The 19,367-nt window shown below is 43.0% G+C and overlaps 1 protein-coding gene across 9 annotated transcripts in view; it reads left to right on the top strand.

Moving 5' to 3' along the window:
* plecb (plectin b) overlaps positions 1-19,367 on the top strand; it is a 187,079-nt gene that overhangs the window by 30,880 nt on the left and 136,832 nt on the right. For 2 of the 9 annotated variants that reach the window (XM_045704625.2, XM_045704622.2), the window contains exon 1: positions 13,514-13,844. The exons of the other annotated variants lie outside the window; for them this stretch is intronic. In XM_045704625.2, the coding sequence (XP_045560581.2) occupies positions 13,799-13,844 (46 nt within the window). In that variant the 5' untranslated portion in view covers positions 13,514-13,798. Of the gene's footprint in view, positions 1-13,513; positions 13,845-19,367 lie in introns of those variants that run through there. 9 annotated transcript variants of the gene reach the window in all.

Genomic DNA, 19,367 nt, shown 5'->3' with positions numbered 1-19,367 from the left:
TCTGCCTGTATGCTCTGTGAAGGAGGACTGTACTCGGGCTGTGATGAGTTGTTAAATGGAAGTGTCTGCCTGTATGCTCTGTGAAGGAGGACTGTACTCGGGCTGTGATGAGTTGTTAAATGGAAGTGTCTGCCTGTATGCTCTGTGAAGGAGGACTGTACTCGTGCTGTGATGAGTTGTTAAATGGAAGTGTCTGCCTGTATGCTCTGTGAAGGAGGACTGTACTCGGGCTGTGATGAGTTGTTAAATGGAAGTGTCTGCCTGTATGCTCTGTGAAGGAGGACTGTATGAGAGAACAAGCTCTGTTTGATAGCACTTTTATTTATATTCACATGGAAGATGGTCCTTCTTACAGAGAGAGGAGCAATTGGCTGATGGAAACATGTTTTTTCCGCTCCAGAGAGAGGGTACGGATTGAAATGGACTTGAAACAGTTGAGCATTCTTCTAGTGGGTAACAGTACTCAAACAAGTCCCTAAAAGGTCATATGTTTATTAGTGATACTGTGAGCAATCAGTGAGAAATGAGGGTGCTTTCTGTGTGGAAGAGATTTAGATCGGTCTATATGTGTGTGTGTGTGTGTGTGTGTGTGTGTGTGTGTGTGTGTGTGTGTGTGTGTGTGTGTGTGTGTGTGTGTGTGTGTGTGTGTGTGTGTGTGTGTGTGTGTGTGTGTGTGTGTGTGTGTGTGTGTGTGCGTGTGTGTGTGTTAGTGGTCTGCCATGTCATTCTCTAGCACATTGCTGCTTCCAGACACGTTGCGCAACTCGAGCCGCCATGACAGAGTCACCATGAGGGCCGGTAATGTCACAGCAGGTCATCCTGCACAGCTGCCGCACACACGCACACACCGACACAAGAATGCGTGCACACGTGCATGCACGTGAGCGCCCAGAAACACACACACACACACACACACACATAGAAAACCCTGGGGTAATACAGACTGTCCTTGAGGTATCACTTGCTACATTCTCCCCTGGTAGCAGGCTGCTTGGTTTGCCGCACATTGACACGCTAAAGAATTTTGAGAAGCGATGCCTGGTGGCAGAGACAAATACCCAGAAAGCCGTTATTCCCCAGCCTCAACAATACCAAGCAAAACACTGAGTGACAGAAGTTGCCATTACCCAAACTTCTTGTATATAGATATGAAATACCAACTTCTCTATCAGATGTGTGAACAAGGTCTCAGCTACCTGAATGTGGGGAAACTCTTGTGGTAACTGTTTTTGACTGCTATTGATTGCATTTTGTATTTCAATTTTTTTTTGAGGGGTATTCTCATTTGAAAAGGAGACCTGGGTCTCAATATGACTCCCTGCAGAGATAAAGGTTAAACAAAATGTAACGTTGGTCTCTAACCTCTCCAGCACAGAGGGGTGTACCCCTTCCCCTGTGGGGAAGAATGGCCACACTGGAAAACAGTTTTTATTTTATCAAAGCGCTAAGAGCACAGCTAATTCTGGGTTTTCATGTTGTAGCCCCTCCTGTAGACATTTTGAATCAGTCAGAGCAAACTGGGGTCAAGGTCGTTCAGTGTTTTGAAGCATTTCTCAACAGTAGCAAAGCAAGGTCCTATCTGAGCTCTCTTATCAGTGCTCACAAACGCAGCGTGAAGAATCAAATATGAAAAGATATTCAGCAACTCTTGGTAGGACAATGGAAGTTTGCTTTGACATTGTCTTTCCGAGAATTGCCGACTATCTTTTCAGGTTCAGCCTGCTCCACGGTTCACTGCATCAGCATTTCACCTCCGTAGGAGCGTTTTACCGTGTTTTATGTATGATAAAAGAGGACAGAACAATGCTTAAAAGAGGACATACAGTACTGCCCATGTACAGTACGTATACTATTCCCTGAGTGCACAAAACGTTTAGAATATCACATGTTCGTTCCACGACATAACCTGACCAGATGAATCCAGGTGAAAGCTTTGGTCCCTTATTGATGTCACTTGTTAAATCCAATTCAAAAATCAGTGTAGATGAAGGTCAGGAGACAGGTTAAAACAATATTTTTAAGCCTTGAGACAGTTGAGACATGGATTGTGTCCGTGTGCCATCCAGAGGGTGAATGGGCAAGACAAAACATTTCAATGTTTTTGAAAAGGTTATGGTTGTAGGTGCCAGGTGCACCGGTTTGAGTGTGTCAAGAAGTGCAAAGCTGCTGGGTCTTTCACGCTCAATAGTTTCCCCTGAGTATCTAGAATGGTCCTCCACCAAATGACATCCAGCCAACTTGACACAACAGTGGGAAGCATTGGAGTCAACATGAGCCAGCATCCCTGTGGAACACTTTCGACACCTTGTAGAGTCCATGCCCTGACAAATTGAGGCTGTTCTGAGGGCAAAAGGGGGGGGGGGGGGGGGGGGTGCAACACAATATTAGGAAGGTATTCTTAATGTTTTGTACACTCAGTGTATAGTGTAAATGTCATGTCCTCTGGCTGGCGTCGTCACTCTGCAGTTCTATTGTTTGTGTACATAGATATGCCATGACAACTGTTTGTTTTGTCACCGCTAGTGTTAATGTCTGTATGTGAGTGTGTTTCTTTTGAAGTACTTGTTTTTGCTTCTGATAGTACTGTTGTGCAGTAATCTTTACTCATCTCATGTGTATATACTGTATTCTATTCTACTGTATTTTAGTCAATGCCACTCTGACATTGCTCGTCCCAATATTTATATATTTCTTAATTACATTTTTGTACTTTTAGATTTGTGTGCATTGTTGTGAATTGTTAGGTACTACTGCGCTGTTGGAGCTAGGATGTGTACGTGACCAATGAAACGGGATTTGGTTTGGAATAACGCATAATCCTAATGCATTGTATTGTATGTGAATGGATTATGTGTGAAATTCTAGCTATGACAGTTTTAGATGTCACGTAAAGGAAAGGACTCCTTGAGGGGCTGTACGATGTTAGCCTAGTTAAACCAGAATGAATGCTGCTCTCACTAATTGAGCACAGCATTCGGTCTGGTTTTTACCAAGCCAGTAAAGCTGTGGTCATTTTTATGTGTTGTACCTGTTTTGGTTGCAGACAATAGATTCCCCCCACGGCCTGCTGGATGTGGCCCTTATGAGGCAGCAGTTAAAAGAGAGGAGAAAGACGTATGTTTATTCCCGGAGATGCTGAGGCTCCTGTAACAGAATCAATACAACAGTACCCAGGTCCAGGCAGAGGCAGACATCTCGGATGAGTCTGGCCAGGCTCCCGGGGAACACAAAGTAGCCGAGCCGGCGCCTTCAATCAAAAACTCCTCGCATCATTACATATTCCAGGCGTATACAGAGAGAGAGAGAGGGAGAGAGATGGGAGAGTATGAGAGGCAGGAAAACACAGAGGGAGAGAGACACAGGAGGGAGAGAGAGGCTATTAGTCTCTCAGTGCTACTGTATTGATCAGCTGTGTGGTTGGCTTCCACTCAGCGGTTTGTTTCGATTATTAGACATGTGTAAGGGGACAGTACAGCCCTGTCACTGTGGGACTCATGTTCAGCCCTGAAATGGCTGTCTGTTTCTGCTGATTCGCTGCAACGATATCTAGGCAAGCGAGAAGAGACGCACTCACTCACTCACTCACTCACTCACTCACTCACTCACTCACTCACTCACTCACTCACTCACTCACTCACTCACTCACTCACTCACTCACTCACTCTCTCCCCCCCAAGGAGACAGCCCCTTGGCAAGGGCAACATTTTGAGCCATATGTGAGCATCCAGTTTACAGCTCCCACGGCAACCTGCTATACTCCCTGTGAAACTACAACATGCTGACTCAGCAGTTTTCTATTGCCGTAGGAAATGTATGCAACCTATTAAAAATGCATGTTACTGAGGGGAGCATCAATAATGAATATGCTGTTTCATATACATTTATGTAAGAAATATGGTAAAACTACTCCATTTCCCCCATGCCCAAGCACATATGTGATTGTGATTCAATCCGTTTGTGACTCATTTTCTTAAACGAACCAAAATAGCATTTTCTTGCCGTCTTGACAGTAACTGCTGCCTTGTTTCCTGTAATTTAACGAACTGTTTGCTAGAAAACAAATAGTTGTCTTTTCACCCTTTTTCCACTGAGAGTCCGACTCAGAGAGTTGGGGATAGTTTGGCTGTACAGCGTAAGCACAGCCCCTAGTGGAACAAAGTCCACATAACAACATATAAAAACTCTTGGATCCACTGTTTGAAAGAGGAGATTGTGTCAGGCTTTGGATAAAAAGTACTTCTGGAATATTACAGCCAAGCAAATAAGTACTGTGATTATTAACTATCAAATATTGCAATGAATACTCCATTTTTTAGGGGGGGGATTTGAACATGGATTTTTACAGAAGGACATGCATGTTTTGATAATCTCAAACACACAGAATTAGGTCTGCCTTTAGGTACTGAGATGACAGCATCTCTCCAGTGTCCAGCGGGGCTCATGGTCCAGCTCCAGCCCTCTGACCTTGACTTCCCTGGCCATTCCCTTTGAGCATGGGTGTGTGCCTTAAACCCAGGGGCCTGGTCTGGTCTGGTCCCTGGTCTGGGACAGAACATAGAGGAAACCTGGCTGAAAACTTTCTGTGCTCTGTTACCCTCCAGCCCCATTCCCAGCATTCCTGCACCAGGCCAACGCACGCTACCCCGCCAGCCGCCCAGCCTTTTGGGTCGGAAACCAGCTCCCTGGGCAGAGTTTGAGCAGCTGCATGCTGTATGCCTGCCAACATACTGTAGGCAAGCAGATCCACAGTGACAGTACAAACTCATTCTCTCACCACACACATCATGTATTGGTCAGCGTATAGACAAAATCAAGATTGTAATGTCAATAAAATGACATGGTAGAAATAATGACATAAGTAGCAGTTGTTTGAAATACATGTTCAGATCTTATTAGAGAGTTTTGAATATCAAATAAAAGTTATGGAAGTTGATAAGCTCCAATTATTGCGTGAGGGATTTGGCCTTTCGGAAGTGTATTCAGCAATATGCTCCTGAGGGCATGAGGTTGAAACTCTGGGTTCTCTTGCAGTGAGTGTGTTGACATTATCGTCACCTTATCTTGAGAAGTGAATATCCGGTGAGGTGGAAGATAAGGCACTATGATCCTGTAGTGGACAGCCTTTAGTAGCAGGAAACAATGGTGGAGGTGTGTCGGGTAGAATGTGTGCCAAAGCACCCTGCCCTCTCAGCACACTCTTACAGGGATTATATCCTGTGTGTGTGTAACCGATGTGAAATGGCTAGCTAGTTAGCGGTGGTGCGCGCTAATAGCGTTTCAATCGGTGACGTCACTCGCTCTGAGACCTGAAGTGGTTGTTCCCCTTGCTCTGCAAGGGCCGTGGCTTTTGTGGCGCGATGGGTAACGATGCTTTGTGGGGTGTCAGTTGTTGATGTGTGCAGAGGGTCCCTGGTTCAAGCCCAGGTTGGGGTGAGGAGAGGGACGGAAGCTATACTGTTACGTGTGTGTATGTGCATTTTATGCAGCCGTGTGTGTCTAACACTCTATGCGTGGTATTTAACCTCGAGATTATTCAAGTGCACCTGCAAGAGATCCTCAGTTACCATCATCACCACTTTAATGAAGTAGACAGTGAGTGATGCTTCACAGGGATATTTGCTAAGTGTGTGAGTGTATGTGTCCTCTTTGTAGTGTGTGTGATCAATATACTGGGACCTGTTGTGTTTAGCCTTGGCCTGTCCATTGACTAACAGTTTTATCACCAGATACTGGCTCTGTGCAAAGCTTTTCTCTCAGTGCTGCGGGAAATCTGTCCAGGGCTGGCCGCTGCCCTGCGCTCTAAGCTGTCACATTGGACTGGAGATTTGTGTGGCTGTGTGACCTCAGGGAGATGGAATGTTTTGTCTGGACATTCACAGCGGGGCTACCGGCGTCAACTGGCCAGGGGCTGCAAACACATTCATGGCCCACACAGTCAGGGGTGAAAGGATATAAGGCTCTGAAATGGACAGGGCTCTGAAATGGTGACGGCTCTGAAATGGACAGGACTGTGAGGGAGTGTCCACTCCGATACTAGGTGCTACACCGTCCCACACAGCCTTTCTGTGGTAGATTGAAAGAAAGAACGCTTTCCAGTGCTCTCTATCCTACATCCCACATTCGATCCACATCCACATGCTAGCGCAATCTACAGTACTGTTCCTCTCAGAAAATGTACAGAGTCCTGCTCTTCCCCTTAACTCTCCACAGAAAGCCAGTAATATCTTGACTTAAGCTACGTGTGAAAACCAGTGCTTAGAGTGATGCATGGAGCAATAGAGACATCACTGGGAGAGTGAAACGGGCCATTGGATTCGTCAATGTTTTGTGAGAGGAGAAAAGAGGATTCCTTTTGCAGGCGTTAACACTTTGTAACCCGGGACCACTAATAAACGGCTGTGTGGATTGACATGTTCCCCCATAAGTCTGCACTCTGCATATAAACTGCAGACAAGCACATAGCTCCAACACAGGCCCTACTGTTACGACAAAAGGCCTCTGCCTCATAACTTCATTCCACTGAGGCTCTTTGTCAATAACAAATGCCCGCTACTGATAATGAGACAAAGTTTCATCTCTGTATCCTTGACCATATGTGATCAAGATTACTATTACTGGAACGACCCCTTCAAAAAAAAAAAAATTGTAGTCACAACTGTTTGTTATCTTGAATACACCCGTCCATACTGAAGCTCAGACTTGTTTTTAAATAGCATTTGAAATCTTTCAAATACTTTGAACGTGTGCCCGAGCCTTGCTGGAGTCCAAGATGGGCAGGGTTTGCACTTTTGGGAATATCAAGCTCAGCTGAAGTATTTGAAAGTTGCCAAATGCTATGTGAACCCAGGTCTGCTGTAGCTAAATCTTAGTCAGTCACTAAGGTTCACACAAACATGCAGTGATGCTGGTGAACTGCATCTGAGAAATACAATTAAACCTCCCTCAGGCCAAACTTCAGACGTTTGCTGACTCATACAGTAGGCTGCAGTTACAATAAGCTTAGGATGAATTCGGTTTCCATTCCTGCCGCCTGCAGCCATGTTTTGAGTTTGCCCAATGCCTATTCAAGCAGACAACCAAATAAGATAATGACTGAACACAAACAGTAAACACACTAATCAAGCATGCTAATAAATATTTTTTCATAGGGATTCACATTTGGACATATTTAATCTGGGAGACAATGTTTACTGTGTGACAACAAATACATTCAACGGGGTATTAGGCTTAGTCAAACGCGCACAAATCTCTCTGAGTGGAATGCTGTTTTGACATGAACCTTATCCTTTAAACCTCCTGCTACTAGTATCACTGGTTTATTTCTAGTACCTATTGAATAAGGACTAGGGACTCCGATCATCCGATCTAAGTTGGGTAGAGTAGAGGGAATACGGTATAGCTCTGCTATTCTCTTCTCAAACTCATTAACACATGCTGTAGAGATTCTCATGATGAGCAATGAGGCACTCCTGTGTGTCCGGTGTGGAAAAATGCATTCAGCATTTAATCACATGTATGCAATACGACAAATTAAATTGGCCAGACATATTCATCTTTCCACACCTTCTATCCTGTTTCATCCTGTTGCAGCTGTGAGTGACATGTGAGCAGTCCAGTTCAAAGTAGTCCAGTTTTAATCTGGATCCGCTTCTCTGTTAGTCAGCTCACCCATCTGGAAGTTATTGGGGAGTGTTGTTGCTATTGTCACATCTAATTCATTACAGTTCTATCCTATTGCCTTTTGTTGGTTACATGCTGGTTAGTATTCATTCAACCTGTCACACTGACAAAGCGGGAGGTACAGGAAGAGAGGGAGGCACAGGTCCAAAGGGATGCTGGTGTGAGCCAATCCAAACAACAGTCACCCCATACACAGCTGTGCCATCTCTCTGTGTCATTTGTTGGCTGTTTAGTCTCTCTGGTGCTGTGGAATGCTGGGATAGCAGGGAACACATCCATAAGGAAATAGTCAGGGACCCCAGCCATGGACACACACACACACACACACACACACACACACACACACACACACACACACACACACACACACACACACACACACAGTTTTGTGTATGTATTTTTCCTTGATATTACAGAATGGCTAGACTGCCAGTTCCTTTGCGGTCAACAGTATGTCACTCATTTCCTCCCCCCTTCCTTTATTATATGAGAGAGAGAAAGCAATACTGATTGTGACTCAAATTATAGCACCATTCATTACAGGAAGACAGCTTCAGGGTTGTGTACTCTGAATCAGACCGATGCTTCAGAATTATAGGGTCATTTCCATGTACAGTGCATTCGGAAAGTATTCTGACCCCTTGACTTTTTGTTACATTACAGCCTTATTCTAAAATGGGTTCAATAGTTTTTTTCCCCCCTCATAAATCTACACACAATACCCCATAATGACAAAGCAAAAACAGTTTTTTAGACATTTTGGCAAAGTTATTAAAAATAAGAAACTGACATCACATTTGCATAAGTATTCAGACCCTTTACTCAGTACTTTGTTGAAGCACTTTTGGTAGTGATTACAGCCTGGAGTCTTCTTGGGTATTCTTCTTGGCACACCTGTATTTGGGGAGTTGCTCCAATTCTTCTCTGCAGATCCTCTCAAGCTCTGTTAGGTTGAATGGGGAGCATCGCTGCACAGCTATTTTCAGGTCTCTCCAGAGATGTTCGATTGGGTTCAAGTCCGGGCTCTGGCTGGGCCACTCAAGGACATTCAGACACTTGTCCTGAAGCCACTCCTGTGTTGTCTTGGCTCTGTGCTTAGGGTCATTGTCCTGTTGGAAGGTGAACCTTCACCCCAGTTTGATGTCCTGAGCACTCTGGAGCAGGTTTTCATCAAGGATCTCTCTGTACTTTGCGCTGTTCATCTTTCCCTCTCCTGACTAGTCTCCCAGTCCCTGCCGGTGAAAAACATCCCCACAGCATGATGCTGCCACCACCATGCTTCACTGTAGGGATGGTGCCAGGTTTCCTCCAGATGTGATGCTTGGCATTCAGGCCAAAGAGTTCAATCTTGGTTTCATCAGACCAGAGAATCTTGTTTTTTATGGTCTGAGAGTCTTTAGGTGCCTTTTTAGAAAATGTATGTGCCTTTTACTGAGGAGTGGCTTCAGTCTGGCCAATACCATAAAGACCTGATTGGTGGAGTGCTGCCGAATGGTTGTCCTTCTGGAAGGTTCTCCCATCTCCTCAGAGGAACTCTGGAGCTCTGTCAGAGTGACCATTGGGTTCTTGGTCACCTCACTCTAGGAAGCGTTTTGGCGGTTCCAAACTTCTTCCATTTAAGAATGATGGAGGCCACTTGTTCTTGGGGACCTTTAATGCTGCAGACATTTTTTGGTACCCTTCCCCAGATATGTGCCTCGACACAATCCTGTCTCGGAACTCTACGGAGAATTCCTTCGACCTCATGGTTTTTGCTCTGACATGCACTGTCAACTGTGGGACTTTATATATGACTCACCACCTGGATTCGGTCTTATGTAGCAAAATTTGAAATTGTGTTTTTTACATTGGATAAAATAGAGACTCAGAGCTACAAAATGGTATATCATACTGCATTGTTGAGGAACAATGGGAAAGTTATTCTGCTTTGAGAGTTGATAAACTCGGAAAACTCACTTTTGAGAAAATGGCCTTTTGAATGTTTGGTATCTACTGATATCTTTGTCTACACCCATTCAGCATTGTTCACACCCTCTTAAGCTTTAGCCCCACCCATCTTGTTTCGCCTTTGGAGTGTTCAGAGCGCACACTTGACGCTCTGGCCGATGATTTGTTTACCTATGGATAACATGAAAACAGTCTAACCAGCTCCTCTGGCAACAATTTCATAATGCTTCTTTGCAGACGTTTACGGCCATATCCAATGCGTGATGTACACTTTATCTTAAGACATGTAGTTAGCTAGGTAAACAATGAACCTAACTAGGTAAACAAAGTGTAAGATCACACACGTACGTTAGCTAACGAGCCAGCCAGCTAACGCTAGTTAGTTAAACAACAAGGAACATAGTCCCAAATCATGTCGTTACTACCCTGCATGAATATGCTGGGAGCTAACCATCCAGGTTCATTGTTAGCTAGCTAACATTAGGCGCTAACTAGCGAAGCAAACAGCTGTGGGATGCCAATAATAACGTCAGCTAGGGAGCCAGCCAGCTAACATTAGCTAGCTAGCTAACAGTACATTTTAGCTTAAGACATGTAGCTAGCTAGCTACGTAAACAATTAACCTAGCTAGGTAAAGACCGTGTAAAATCACACACGTCACGTAACGTTAGCTAACAAGCCAGCCAGCTAATGTTAGCTAGTTAAACAACAATGAACATAGTGCCAAATCTTGTTGTTACAACACTGCATGAATATAATGGAAGCTAACCAACCAGGTTCAATGTTAGCTAGCTAACATTAAGCTCTAACTAGCAAAGCAAACAGCTCTGGGATACGAATAATAATGTCAGCTAGGGAGCCAGCCAGCTAACGTTAGCTAGCTAGCTAACAGTATACTTTAGCTTGAAATGAAACCACTTTCAGATATTACAAAAAAATTGTAATATCTGAAAATGTATCTAGCTAACGCTAGACTATCTTACCTGTTTACATCATCATGCATGATGGACACGTTTCCATGTCATGGATGCCGTGCCACAGTTACCCTTAGTTTGAAGATGTAATCCGGAGACAGATGTTTTCTCCATCTCTTTAGCTATCATAATCTAATTCCAATGATTTCAAAACTTGATCCTCCAGAGAGTGGAGAGCAACACTTAGCTGTGCAGCTCCACTACACAATAAAACAAATGAAATGCTGCTTTCGACAGTATTACCGACACAGACGTACCAGCTCAAATAGACAGAAGCCTTCAAATTTCAAATTTGGCGTCAAATGAAAGCCAAGAGCCTTTGTAATTTTTTTAATAAATGAAGACCTATATACATTTTCAACCATTTTACATCCTAAAATTAGGAATAAGCAAGGCTTTGATTTCTGGTCAAACAGATGGAAAAGGGGTCTTAGAAAACATATACCAGAAAAAGTATTAAAAGGTATTCTAAATACATCAAAGCTTCAATAATGTTGAAGTTAAGTCCCTTGCGAACTAATATCAACATTTCTATTTAATTTTGCCTGAATGATTTGCCTTCTGTTATATTGCCTAGTGTCTTGCAACTATGTTAGAAAAACCTCACCTACTGTATCTTTAAGATACAGTATTTAATAAAAATAATTATCATGAGGACGGAAAATGAAAGTTCACACAAGTAACAAATAAAGGTAGACCTACCAATTAGTGTTTTTACTGATAACAATTTTGTTTATGATTGATTAAGTGATTAAAACTGGGCTCCCGAGTGGCGCAGCTGTCTAAGGCACTGCATCTCAGTGCTAGAGGCGTCACTACAGACACCCTGGTTTGAATCCAGGCTGTATCACAACCGGCCATGACAGGGAGTCCCATAGGGCGGTGCACAATTAGCGCCGGTCCTGGTTTGGCCGGTGTAATATGTGTCATTCTGTTACAAAATCCATAACAGAAGGACTGAAAATCTTTAACAGAATGACTGCAATTGAATTGGCTAAAATAGGAAGTTATAGTAGTCACAAACCACAGTTGGTTCACATGCTACTGTCCTTCCACTGGCATACTGTTATGTTCCGCTCATAATTGTGAAAGCAATCTGGTCAACCGCTCGCTCGCTCTCTCTCTCTCTCTCTTCTCCATCACTCTTTTCTCTGTCTCTGTCTCTTCTCTTTCTCGCTCTCGCGCTCCTTCTCCTCTCAAGTTAATGTCACCTCTTCCGGCTCTTACTGAGTAGTTGAGTAGAGTATAGGTCAGTACAGTACTGTTGAGTTTAGTACAGTAGAGCACACTACAGTAGAGTACAGTATCATTTACTGTACTGAACTCTGCTGTGCTGTACTGTACTCTATTGTGCTCTACTGTGATGTCTAAACTTGTGTAACATAGACGTCTATGATTGGTTCAGTTTTGCTCTGGTCCGTACCAACCAAATTTGATCTTGTTTGGGGTTGGGGGAGCTCATTAGAATAATAGTCAATGTGTTGAATAATACCCAAACAATCAGGTGTTAATCCACTTCACTTACTGAAGTTCAATAAGCAAATAGATTTTTTTCAAACTCAAGGTGTCATCATATTTGACACCCCATTATTTTCGCAAACATCTTTGAATCTTCATTCAGAGTAGATATTTAACAAAGGAAAACTACATAACATAAAAAACAGAGGGAGATTTTACTGTCATTCTGTTATGAAACTAGCTTGTTTTTGTTTGGCATACATTTTAAATTGAGTTTCAGCATCATTATTTGACCATGGAATTGCCCATAGTCAATCATGTACATGAGGATCTCGTTACTATCATTAGTTATTGTGTGGTTTTAGGGAGAGTTGTCTCTGTCCATGAGAGTGGAACAAAGGTTGCTGTGAAATATGCTCAGATTTTGTGCCTTTCTGTCTTCAGTGTAGCCTGGGGGCTCTGTGTAATATTGAAGGAACCCAGGGGACACTAAAGATGGGATGGGGTGGGTTATGTTGAAATTGAACATGGACCGTAAACTGGAACATTTGACACAGTACAAAGACTGGCAGTTTTTCCAGTGGCATTTCAATGTCAGATCAGCAGCTAAACAGTGATATTTGAGCGTTGGTTAGTTGCTACTGTGGACAGTTACTGTATGCATTAGAGTAGATGGTGAAAGTAAAGTCATGTTGATGGCGGTCTTAATTAAATGACTTTTACCAGGTCAATAGTTCTGCAGTGATCATGTTTTTGTAATGCAGATGTCAAGCAGTGCCTGATGATTTGAAATATTATAACATCAGGTTTGACACAGTACACCTGTGCTGCTGCAGGTGAAATGAGATTGTATTAATGGGATTGGTCCTGATTGTACCCATTCACCCTGTTGTGATATAGCATAGATTTAACACTGATAGAGAAGGTTGGCGTTTCCATTGTCACAGCCCAGATTTAGAGTGGGGTTACTGTTTGCGTATTCTCCCACTATTCTCTCCCACTATTCTCTTCTGCGAGATGGCGTCTAGCCTATACATTTCTGTGCGTTGATAAGGGATCTTCCTTCCTTAGTTTTATCTTTATCTTTATCTGTCTGGTTCGGAACTGGGCGTGGCACGGGGATTTTATTCCTCCCCAGCTTCACTTTCCATCCTTCCCATCATCGCTCTGTATGTCTATTACTCTATCCCCCCCTCTCTCTCTGCCTCCATCTCTACTTTAAAACTCACCATCATTCAAACTCCACTTGTTACAGTAATGAGTCTGAATGGCGGAGTTACACTGTGATTGGTTGCGCTATAATGAAGCGGATGCCAGTGCCCTGCAACCATTGGCTAAGTCATGGTGAATGAGAGTGATTTGCAGAGGCACAGCCCCCAGTGAAAAGCAGGCTTTAGGCGGAGGAGGAGGGAAGAAGGGAGGGGCTTCCCACAGAAGGATATTCCTGTACACACAAGGTGTGTGTGTGCATGTGTATTTGAGAGGGACCCAAACACAGCAGCCTCTCCCGGCAAGCAGCACTACAGAAACTGAAAGAAAGAGAGCAAAAAGAGGGAGACAGAAATTGGGCAGTTCCTAAGCCTGCGTCAGAGTAGCCAGGACTCACAGACACTTGCAAAGTCAACTTGAGGCAGAGGTACACAGTAGGAGCTGCACCGAGAACTGGCATCAACATCGTCACTGTCATCAACATCACAGAGAACTGTCATCAACCATCAACAGAAGGCTAGAGAGTCAGAATGGAAGGCCACAGGTCCATTCAGCAGGAGATCATTTCTCTCAAAGGTACTTTCTATCTTTGTACTGTCACTGCAGAGTTACAGTATACTTGTAACGGGGGAGTTTACAGAGGAACTCTCTGTGCGTGCTTCATTGTACTTAACCAGGGACAGACTGTCCAGACTGTCCAGACTGTCCAGACAGACAGACAGACAGACAGACAGACAGTACAGACAGTGAAACCATCCAACTACTTTTAACAATTTCCACAGACAATTTTAGGTACATTCCAGATACAAAGTTTGGTAACAGAATGACGACACAAACAGCACAAACCGTCAATCTGTTACCAAACTTTGCATCTGCACTGTTCTTAACATTTTCTGTGGAAATTGTTAAAAGTAGTCCTTGTGCATGGAGTTGTATGGTTTGTTTAACTGTACAATCATCAAACCCTATGAATGAACCATTTTAGAGATTTGTATTTTCTTTTCTTTAGGTCTATGTAAACATGCTGGAGTAACCAGTCAAGTTTTGTCCTCTAAATCATGCTTCCCCATTACAGTTTCTGTTGACTTGATGTAATGACGGACATGTGATTTCTTCAGCAAAATAATGCTAAGTATGTCGACCATGTAGACCAACAACTATCTACAACCATTTATTTGTATTATTTTGAACAGGGACAACTGTGGGACAATTTAGCATGACCATAGCCTAAATTATGATTGTTTTGATGAGGTTGACGATGAGGATGGTGTTGTCCACGATACTGACTTGCTTGTTTGCCGGAAGTGTGTGTGTGTGTGTGTGTGTGTGTGGTGTGTGTGTGTGTGTGTGTGTGTGTGTGTGTGTGTGTGTGTGTGTGTGTGTGTGTGTGTGTGTGTGTGTGTGTAAAATGAAGTCATTCAGTAATAATCCTGTGGAGCACCAGACAGTGGTGTGACTTAATGATGTCATGGCGGGCACTCCTTGACCCCGCTACCCAGCCAGCAGAGCTGAGATGACATTTCACCAGGGAGTGTGAGAGCAAAGAGGAGGTGTTAGTGTATGTGTGTGCACACATGCGTGTGATCTTAATGAATTGAGTGGGGATACACTAAATCCACTAACCTCACGCTGGCACAGCACAAATGCAGTTCTACCACACCCATGGGACGATTGGCGCGAGGGGATAATATCGTTTGACTCCTCTCTTAGTCTGGCGTAAGCACTCCTCTCAGCCACTGTGTTCATCGGAAGTCCAGGATCAATCGCTCTGTATAATTCCAGACATGTCACTCACTCTCTCTGACGCCCCATCCCTAGGCTAGCCTGTTAACACTGACGCGCTAATAGAACACATTGGGTCTCGCCATGGTGCTACATTTGGACAAGGCCTACTGATACATTTTAGATGACACCTTGTCATCAATGCCCATCGGTCAGATGGAGGAATTTGCAGTCATGGTGAAGAAGCAGGGAAGAGTGGGCATTAGGCTAGTTCTCTTTCAGCACTGGGATAGAGATACTGGACGAATTAGTGATTCGCGATCTTGATCAGTCTTAAGCCTATATCCTTACTTGTGTGTTTATGTGCGTTTACTGCGTTTGTGTGTGCCTGCACGAGTGCATTGGTGGGTGTATTTGTGTATGTTACATTGTATACAACATGTGCATCAGTGAGTGCTGTAAGAGGGTGTGTTGCCAGGAAGTGGCTCCTAGATAGGTGATTCATCTCATCTCCCCCTTGATCACCAACCCAGCAGCCTCTCGTATATCAGCTCTCCAGACCGCCGATCGATTTCAGTCTGAGCTGGACTTCCTGGCGGAGATCCACAGCCATATAAACCCACTGTAGCCCTGCTGCACGGTGAACCACACCGCTGTACTAGAGCCATCTAAATATATAGCTCTGCACTGTACCGTATGATGAATAGGAGCTTTATGGCTGGCCTGGGGAAGAGGGAGAGAATATACAGATTCTCCCTCTAGTCTTCTCCCTCTGGTCTTAATCTGATGCTGTCATAGTATCTTGTAGATTATATAGACTCTCCCCATGAGGGATGATGTCGTTGTGTGTGTGTGTGTGTGTGTGTGTGTGTGTGTGTGTGTGTGTGTGTGTGTGTGTGTGTGTGTGTGTGTGTTAAAAATGCCAGGGTATCTTGGAACCTGAAAGAGTGTATTGATGCTTTGGATTGTCTAAAGAAAACTCCCCACATTTCTGGGTCAATACCAAGTGAGCAGCGGACTGCAAGGTAAAGCATTTACTTGAGGAAGGATGATCAGCTCATGTGCTGGATGAGCCACTCCACTATTCGATAGGCTGTGAATTTCTGAAATAAAAAAAAAGCCTTCAGCGGTATGGGATAGGTTTTGATTTAAACCGTCCAAACTCAGTCCATTAAGCCACTGCAATGCAGCTGAGCAAAGAGCTGGTGAGACCCAAACACAACCGAAATGCATGAACCCACGCGCACGCACACACTGAACAAAGGGTGTTGCTGTCTGAAGGAAACACCTCTGATTACACAGGAAATGTTCCAACCACATGTGTGTACTTTACCTCCCATCTACTGTGTGTGTCAAGAAGAAGTTATGGAGAAGAATACTGTTAATAGGTTAAAAAAATAAGGCTAATATGCCACTCAAAGTTTGGGTCTATTAGAGAGAGAAAACTACAGTAAATCAGTTTTGACTCCAGGAAATATCCTGGAATCCCTCTGATTTCTGCCTAACAAGCATTTTTATTTATGTAGTACCATAAATGAACTGAGATATACTCTGTGCCTGAGCCAAACAGTCATTTTTGGATCTAATGGGAGTATTAGGAATCATAAATAAAAAATGTATGAACTCTTGCCTTTACCCTAAGTTAAGCAAAATGGTGTCTCTGCATTGCCTCCAAGTAGCCTTGGCACACTGAACCTCTCACACACAGTCACACACTACACACTCACACACAAGCTGTAATTAGTGTATGGGTAAGGTTACATAGGGAGGGTATATTACTGGAATCTTTCAAATTTTACCAGTAAACTACCAGCATTTTTGTAACTTTTATGGAATTTTATCACATGATATTTAATTACCTTTTTTGGGTTCTTCAGATCATCACGGGTGTTTGTAATTATCTTTAGCCTTATCACATGTAATATATATATATATATATACATTTAACATTTATTTAACTAGGCAAGTCAGTTAAGAACAAATTCTTATTTACCGTCATTGTCAGCTCGGGGATTCGATCCAGCAACCTTTCGGGGTGTGTGTGTGTGTGTGTGTGTGTGTGTGTGTGTGTGTGTGTGTGTGTGTGTGTGTGTGTGTGTGTGTGTGTGTGTGTGTGTGTGTGTGTGTGTGTGTGTGTGTGTGTGTGTGTGTGTGTGTGTGTGTGTGTGTGTGTGTGTCTATATATATATATAGTTACTACATGATTCCATATGTGTTATTTCATAGTTTTGATGTCTTCACTATTATTCTACAATGTGGAAAATAGTAAAAATAAAGAACAATCCTTGAATGAGTAGGTGTGTCCTAACTTTTGACTGGTACTGTATAGAATATATTTTTTTGCTATGTCTTTGTTGCAAATGCTTTGTGGCCAAACTGGTGGCAGTTGTGAAAAATACAATAGTTGGAGGAGATGCAGAGTTATTTGAAAATAATGCCATTGTTGATTAGATACTTTTTTCATTAATTAGGCTATTTTCTCTTGAACCATATGGTCTATCCACTAGAAAGTCATGAACAATATGGACACAGATTAAAACATATATATTAATACATTTTTAAGTTATTCAAGTATAATTGACTAATATTACCATGGATTTCCATAGATTACCTTTTAATGATCAAAATTTGCAAAAATTCCAGCAGGGGCATTTCTAGAATTCGCAAGCATTGGGGGCATAGCCCAAAGCCAGTAGGGGTTCTGGGACCATCATTGAGAGATGAGAACATTGAGAGATTTAGATATTTTTCAAGTAACTTGCACTTTGCCACAACAGGCACTGCCAGTACGCAATTACAGTAGCTACTGTGGGTCTCTTCACTGTAACACTCTCTACTCTACTATAGAACATACACAGCAGATGTATTGCCAAAAACCTCCATACCACTCAACAACTACAAACATAGACTCTGACAGATACCAACACATCTTGACCACCAAAGTCCATTTGATGTCACAAAGCTGTTCAGTACTTTAAAAATATCCTCTCCTGTTGTCCTGTTTCTCAGTGGTTTGCAGAAGAGGATGTCTTCCTTAATTGACCCTCCATAAACATAATGGACATATACCAGAAGCTGTACCAGGCCCGCCACGTCTATTAAGCTTTAACTTCCTGACTGATGTCTTGAGATGTTGCTTCAATATATCCACATAATTTCCCTCCCTCATGATGCCATCTACTTTGTGAAGTGCACCAGTCTACCCTGCACCAAGGCACCACCAAAACATGATACTGCCATCCCTGTGCTTCACGGTTGAGATGGTGTTCTTCGACTTGCAAGCCTCCCCCTTTTTCCTCCAAACATAACGATGGTCATTAGGGCCTAACAGTTCTATTTTTGTTTCATCAGACCAGAGGACATTTCTCCAAAAAGTACAATCTTTGTCCCCATGTGCAGTTGCAAACTGTAGTCTGGCTTTTCTATGGTGGTTTTGGAGCAGTGGCTTCTTCCTTGCTGAGCGGCCTTTCAGGTTATGTCGATATAGGACTCGTTTTACTGTGGATATAGATACTTTTGTACCTGTTTCCTCCAGCATCTTCACAATGTCCTTTGCTGTTGTTCTGGGATTGATTTGCACTTTTCGCACCAAAGTACGTTCATCTCTAGGAGACAGACCGCGACTCCTTCCTGAGCGGTATGATGGTTGCGTGGTCCCATGGGGTTTATACTTGCATACTATTGTTTGTACAGATGAACATGGTACCTTCAGGCGTTTGGAAATTGCTCCCAAGGATGAACCAGACTTGTGGAGGTCTAAAATTGTTTTTCTGGGGTCCTGGCTGATTTCTTTTGATTTTCCCATGATGTCAAGCAAAGAGGCAGTGAGTTTTAAGGTAGGCCTTGAAATACATCCACATGTACACCTCCAATTGACTCAAATTATGTCAATTAGCCTATCAGAAGCTTCGAAAGCCATGACATAATTTTCTGGAATTTTCCAATCTGTTTAAAGGCACAGTCAACTTAGTGTATGTAAACTTCTGACCCACTGGAATTGTGATACAGTGAATTATAAGTGAAATAATCTTTCTGTAAACAATTGTTGGAAAAATTACTTGTGTCATGCACAATGTAGATGTCCTAATCAACTTGCCAAAACTATAGTCTGTTAACAAGAAATTTGTGGAGTGGTTGAAAAACGAGTTTTAATGACTCCAACCTAAGTGTATGTAAACTTCCGACTTCAACTGTATATATATATATATTTACATACAGTTGAAGTTGGAAGTTTACATACACTTAGATTGGAGTCATTAAAACTTGTTTATATTATCATCTCTGTCTTATGAAACCACTCGTATTTGCGGTGCGCTTTTGAGAACAGTGTTTTCCCACTAATTGCATTTTGGAACATTTGCGCTTATGGTCTACTGG

Source organism: Salmo salar, chromosome 02 (genome assembly GCF_965601325.2).
Source record: "Salmo salar chromosome 02, fSalSal1, whole genome shotgun sequence".
Lineage (NCBI taxonomy): Eukaryota > Metazoa > Chordata > Actinopteri > Salmoniformes > Salmonidae > Salmo > Salmo salar.
This window is presented reverse-complemented; position numbering and strand designations above follow the sequence as displayed.